The sequence below is a fragment of the Carassius carassius genome, chromosome 14, assembly GCF_963082965.1.
Source record: "Carassius carassius chromosome 14, fCarCar2.1, whole genome shotgun sequence".
Taxonomy (NCBI): Eukaryota; Metazoa; Chordata; class Actinopteri; order Cypriniformes; family Cyprinidae; genus Carassius; species Carassius carassius.
The window spans coordinates 23,502,361-23,509,174 of NC_081768.1; the positions used below are offsets into that span (position 1 = coordinate 23,502,361).

Consider the following 6,814-nt stretch of genomic DNA (forward strand, 5'->3'; position numbering starts at 1 on the left):
AAGATGACTCACAGACTTTGCACATGTTCTGCGAATGATTAATGATAAATGAGGAATTAAGTATCAGAATGTATCACTAGGATCATAACACTTCCTATTTGTATCCAGCACTGTAACTTTACCTGCAGTCTGGTAAGTTTTTGAATTGTTCACATTTCAGGTAAATAATTTTGACACTGTGGTCACAATTACAGTACATATTTGAACAATATGTTTCTATATTTATAAGGTTTGCTTAATTTACAGAACTGACTGTAGGAAGCCCATTCTGAAAACATCACGTCTAACAAAAGGGAAAAAAAAAGAAATATTTGTCAACTCTAATTAATAACGTGTCAAAGCATTAATATGTGGTATGGTATATTCACAAATTCATTTGATTGATTTCAGCAGAGCTAGAATCTGAACATTACAATACAACAGTGACTGTTTACATGCGGTTATGTATAAGGTTACTGAGGGAGACAGTTTCACTTTCACTTTTTTTGAAAGTGTCTTCTGTTTTATGAGCCATTGTTTTGTTTCGTTTTTTTATTATATTTTGATAAATAATATAATAATTGTTTTTAACTTAAGATAGACTGGTGAAGTGGGTCATGAACCTGCTGGACCATCAGAACTGAGTCATTTACATGCAAATGCAGAACTTATTCCACACAAAACCCTTTAAATCCATCCATCTCTATATTGAAATCCAGGTTTATGCTGCACTTTCAGCACCAGGGGCGCATTAATGCACAGGCTTCAATCGGCTGAAGCCCAGTGGCCTACACTGGGAAAGGGGCCCACTGGCTGCATTATATATTTCTTTCAAATAATTATTTGAATATAGAAACGTTTTCAACTTGTCAAGTGTTGTTTCGATCTAATGAGGATGAATGATGAATATTTTGTGTCATTTATGGTGTTTAAATCATACATGTAATCCCACATTTCGGCCAGTACAGTTCTGATGGCATTTTCTTTTTATATTACCTCTGTATAATGCCTGTAATAACATAATGTTTACTTTATGTAACTGTTCCACAAGCACAATCTTCTGGCAAAGAATGCATTTGCATATTCACTTATATTCACAATTTAAGCACACCAGTGTTGTGAAACTGCCATATCAACAAGGAAACTAAATTAAATTTGACAAGTAATTGTCAGGAAGCTTAAAAATAAAAAGTTATCTAGAGAAGAGGGGGCTAATGTAGGGCTGTAGCCCAGGGGCCTCTGGTTATGTTAAGGCACCCCTGTCAGCACTGATAAGGTTACTGCTGCGTAAACATGGATTTCAACCTCACGGTCACATACTGTATGTATGAGCACCGCCTCCATTATTCAATAACTCAAAGGTAGTTTGTCAACACCACTGAGAAAGTTGTTGTTCACTCCGACAGATTATTGCAAGGATCTTGCTGTATTCTGAAATTAGTGAAACATGACCAACCAGGGTCTTTATATCAACATTGACACGTGGATTGCTGAAAATGAGGGTTCATTTGTACCACCTGTATGCAACAAATTAATGTAAGTGAGTTAAACTTATCTTTCATAAACATGCATTATATATTCACATTAATAAAAAACATAAGCCTTATCTTTACATTGTGTTTTAGGTTTTTCTATCAACTGAATATTATGTTTGTTGGTGGTCCAAATGTAAGGAAGGATTATCACATTGAGGAAGGGGAAGAGGTGAGGTGCTATTCATGTAACAAATTAGATAATATTACAAATGAACATGACATGTTCATTTAAGAATAGCTGACTTGCTTTTTTATTTTGATTAACTGCACTGTATTCTGGGAATTAGACCCGAGAAGGCTAAAGGTGATAAGAACAGAATTAGCCATGATCTTCACAAAAGGTTAGTGCTTTAGACTCAGCGGCTGTGGGATTAGATATTCCAGGAAAAGAAGAGGAAAAGGACAAGGGTGCGTAACTAATAATTAAAGATGATCTGATATTGACAGCATGATTTTCTGCACCTGCTTTGAAGCTCTCAACTTTGGGATTTGCAGCACAAACCGAATGGCTTACATTTCACAACATACACTTTGCATTTTTTTAATGGGGACAAAGTCTTTTTGATGAAGTCTCTTTTTTTTTAAGCTGCTTGAAAGTTTTGTAAGACTTTTACAACAGTAAAGACAGGTAGTAGACTTTGATGCTTATTTGCCAAGAAAAGCAAGCGTGGCAACTGGAGAGATAATGCAAAAGTAAAATACATAAAAACCTGCACAAGATCAACATTAAGACGCTGATTAATATCATGTGTAATATTATGGTAATTAAAGGTGTCAGTCATTTTACTAACTTTTAGCATTTCGGTAACTTTACCCACACTTCATTGCTCAAAAACCCGCCTTCCAATGACATGTCAGCCAATATAATTTACAAACAGAAAACGTTTCTGATTGGCCAGTTTTTTTTATTTATTTATTTAGAAAAATAAATCAAGACGATCTTAACTTTAAAAAAAAAAAAAGTTTTAACTACTGCTTTCTCTCTCTCTCCCTCTCTCTCTGTCTCTCTTCTTTTTTCGCACTATTGTCCCTCACTTTCATCTCTGCATTGAACTTCTGTGAGCAATTTTAAAACTTTAAATTGCAGCATTTCTCATGTCTCCTGAGATAAGTTGCATTTCTTATTTGTAAGTCAATTTGGATAAAAGCATCTGCTAAATGAATAAATGTAAATGTGTAAATGGCACCTATTTCAGCAGCGGGAAACCGAGTTTCTGCATGACATTAAAAATCATTTGTATAGCACCTTTACAGTGGCAAATTTCCAAATCAGATAACAGCAGGAAATTAACAGGACAGACTCTTGCTGAGCATCTCACAATAATACACCTTAAAGATGAATGAATGAATGAATGAATAAAGACCTAGTTTGGTTTAGTGAGCCTATCAGGACTGGTTAATTTTGGTCACTAGAGGTCAGTGCAAACCACCCGAGTCGTGGATATATTTCCTACATGTTCCACACATGATGAGCTTTTACTTTTGAGGCACAATATCTTACTTAATACTACTGTTGAGTGTAATTTAGTCTTTGTGAAGGTTTAACAGTAAAACTGTTCAATCAGATACAGTTCACAGGGTTGAATGATAGATTTTATCTGGAAGAAAAAACATGCCCCATCTAGCATGAAGTTTCATTCCAAGCCTATAAATAAAAGCACACTTGCAGAAAAACAGTTTCTGACAGAACAGCACTACATTTGTAATACAGGTCAAAGTTACAAGGCTGATGATTTCAAACAAAGGCAAACAAGAAAAGCTAAACAATGTATTATCCAGTTCACAGAACACTAATATTCCTTTCACTGACTTCTTGTTTTATTTGCCTTTGTGTCGCAGCTCTTTTACCAGGTGAGGGGTGACATGGTTTTGAAAGTTATAGAGAACGGCAAGCATAAAGACATACACATTCGAGAAGGAGAGGTGAGAATCATCTGGATTTGTCTCAGTGTCTATCTGACAGACTGCGGTAATGTCAAGCCATTTTATTCTATAAAGACGTTTTATATTTTGCTGCTATTCTCAGATGTTCCTGCTTCCAGCACGGGTTCCCCATTCTCCTCAGAGATACGCAAACACAGTAGGGCTGGTCGTGGAGAGGAGGAGGCTTCGCTCTGAGACAGATGGCCTCAGGTATCATGGGATACTTCTCCCAGACACATCCATCCTGCATTACGTCGGCCAGTCAACTAACCATACTCTTAAGTCAACTCCAACACGTATTGGAATCAATTGTGTCCTCAAAGTCATACTCTTGTCTTGCCTGTTGATGTTACTGTACATTTACTGTACCTGGACCACAATTTAGAATCAGAAAGAGATTTATGCTTGCACATACAAGGAATTTGTTTTAGTGTCACAAGTTTCCAGTACACAGAGACAACAACACACAGACAATCAAAAATGAGATTAAAAAATACACATGTACGTAGATGTGAGAGATCCAGAGTGATTTTCTGAGACCTTTTCATCTTTCTGGATGTATACAGTTCTTGAAGGGTGATCAGGGGAGCACGAATAATCCTCTCGTAATCTCTGTAAACCAGACCAGTTATCAGTGTGCAATTAGATGCTACTAGACTGTGGAATAAAAGATAAAAGATGAGTGTTAGTGAAAAAAAGATGGTTTAATTTCCCTTCTGCTAGGTACTTTGTGGATAACACTACAGATGTCTTGTTTGAACGTTGGTTCTACTGTGAGAACCTGGGAACCCAACTTGTTCCCATCATCAAAGAGTAAGTCTATTATTTGCTTTTAACCCTCATGTTCTGTGGAGACTGACTTAATATTTTGTTTATGTAATATTGTTAAATATTCTTGCAACTATTTTATTAATTTTTAATTTCTTTAAAAATATATAGTGTTGACATTTTAAAACTAATTCTGAATTTTCAGCAGCCATTACTCCAGTCTTATGTGTCACGTGATCCAGAAATCTAATCTAACATAATATATACAGTATGTAAATATATGCTTTATCCAAATACAGATGGCAAAATAGTTTGCATATTCATCTGTATTAGGATAAAACCAATATGGTGGTAAATGTAATTTGCATGCAAGTTTGTTGCTTTAATAGTTTACATAAAGCAAATATGAACTTTTATAAGGGTTTGACTGCAGTCAAAAACCTCATAATGAATTTAAAATGTATAAGGAATTCTAACGAATAATAGAAGAAGAAAAAAGATTAATTGCAGTCACTATAATTGGGCATTAAAATACATAAGCAGTATAAGCCCTATAGGGTATCTCAGTCATCTCAAACTATATTATGTCTTTCAGTTCAATCACATTTAATACAGTTATACAAATGAACATTTCCTTTAAAAACATCATATTTTTTACCAATAGTCATTCCTAATTATTCCTTCTACTTCCTCTACCCATCACCAATGCATAGAGAGAGAGAGAGAGAGAGAGAGAGAGAGAAAGTCTTCTAAATTTTGAGTGCATATGTATGCACAAATAATGAGTTGCATTTGTATATGTCAGGTTTATGGAATCCAAACAGAATAAAACAGGAAAGCCTGATCCAGGTAAATGCAGTTCTTCACTTTACTGTTGCATGGTGAAACAAGGTGACATACTCTTACATTTAACATGCCATTACTATATAGTGATGTTGTTAAGGGTCTTCTGTACAAATGATTTGTTATTTTCTATAGGTGAAGGTTTTATGTAATAATAAGTAATGTCAGCATCAGGCCTCACTCACATGATACCTTAAAGGCACAGTTCACCCAAAATGAAAATTTCTGGAAAATGTATGTTCTTCGACAGAACAGATTTCAAACAAAGATAGTGTGCTGAGCTTACTTGTACATAGTTCTTATATTTAAAAATGATCTGCATTCAGTAACTGTTTAATTTTTGCAGCTGAACCCATCAAGCCAACCCCATACCCACTCAACACTGTGAAGGTGATGGCACCGTTCTTCTTCAGAGAGTGGATGGAAAAGCAGAAGCCTTCCCTGGCTGGTGGTCAGCCGGTGGATATGTTTGGAGCACAGTTTGAGACTGAGGTGAGGAGTAGAAGCCTATCTAAACCAATCAGTCCTACTTCCTGCAGGAGTCAGTCAGATGAGATCCTAGCCATTAATCAGAGGTCTGACTGTGAGGAGTTTCCCATCAGCAAAGATTCGATGTATGCATAAGGTGGAGGGAGACAGAGCCTGTCTGTCAAATGGACTCAACCATTAAAAGAACAGGACACAGAACTTCTGCAACTTGAACCTCTGTACTATGTAACTAGGTTCAAACATTTGTGTGCTGTAAATGTTTGTTTAACTCATGCAGCAAGAAAACAGGTTACTGATTTACAGTTGTCCTAAGTATTGAGAAATAAGTCTTTGGCAATGAAGCATTTGCTGACTTAGACTTTCTCCCCGTCAGACATTACTCTTTGGTCCAGGGACATCTGGAACCTCTAGGAGAAAAACTGATGGCTGGATCTGGCAACTGGTAACACATTATACAATTCTTCATTCAGTAATCTTTTTTATGTTCCCTCTGTCCTTCATGTTTATTTCAGTCTTAAACTTTCCTTTACCTATTTTTTGTTGTATTTTATGTAGGAAGGGTCCTCCAGTGTCTTCATGAATGGCAAGGAGTACAACCTGTCCATAGGGGATTGTCTTCTTATTTTTGGAGAGACCGAGTGAGTGTGCTATTCATATGAGCATTTGTGTTGGTAGTCTAATAATTGCTAACTGAATGAACTATCTGTGAGGGATAAGAAATCTAAGTAACAGAAAAACAGCTGAGTAAGTATCAATGCCATTGTGTGTGTGTGTGTGTGTGTGTGTGTGTGTTAAAGACAGTAACTGTTTTGTTAAAACCACTGTGTTTGTGTGTGGGTCTCTTTAGGTATCAGTGGAAACGATCACACAATTGTGTCGCTTTGTATGTTGCCCAAGACCCAGAACGGAAGAGACCCTTCTGAGACACATCAACACACATGAGAACTTCTTTAGGAGCAAATGTATCAACAATTTTAATAACGACACTCTTTCGAATGTGTTCACAATATTCACAAATTATTAGACAAAACATATGCTTCTTCTATTAGTAAAATGTAACAATGCTGTCCAGTTTTGATGCCTGGCAAAAATGTGTTGCTACTCAGCAGTTTTATAAAGCATAATAGGGTAGTGTTAGGTAATGTGTGGCTAAAGCGAGCTAGTATGTTTGGCAGCTATCCAGCACACTTGGCCACACTGTGATAGAGACGTAGGTAAACATGTGAGATGTGGTTCACTGACCTCAATTCATTGAAAAGCAGGGCTGTAGAAGTGAA

The 6,814-nt window shown here is 36.3% G+C and overlaps 1 protein-coding gene across 1 annotated transcript; it reads left to right on the forward strand.

The window, feature by feature from the left end:
- Positions 1 to 6,548, forward strand: haao (3-hydroxyanthranilate 3,4-dioxygenase). The gene is made up of 11 exons (XM_059566716.1): positions 1 to 132; positions 1,386 to 1,515; positions 1,605 to 1,683; positions 3,354 to 3,437; positions 3,541 to 3,647; positions 4,161 to 4,250; positions 5,011 to 5,054; positions 5,395 to 5,540; positions 5,911 to 5,979; positions 6,093 to 6,175; positions 6,385 to 6,548. The coding sequence occupies exons 2-11, from the start codon at positions 1,427 to 1,429 to the stop codon at positions 6,458 to 6,460; spliced, it is 867 nt and encodes a 288-aa protein (XP_059422699.1). The 5' UTR covers positions 1 to 132; positions 1,386 to 1,426; the 3' UTR covers positions 6,461 to 6,548.
- Positions 6,549 to 6,814: the final 266 nt, after the last annotated feature.

Coding starts and splice junctions, on each gene's coding strand:
- haao (XM_059566716.1), top strand. CDS start 1,427: ATGACCAACCAGGGTCTTTATATCAACATTGACACGTGGATTGCTGAA. Junction 5,541..5,910: donor GAGCACAGTTTGAGACTGAG/GTGAGGAGTAGA, acceptor TCTCCCCGTCAG/ACATTACTCTTTGGTCCAGG. Junction 6,176..6,384: donor CTTATTTTTGGAGAGACCGA/GTGAGTGTGCTA, acceptor GGGTCTCTTTAG/GTATCAGTGGAAACGATCAC.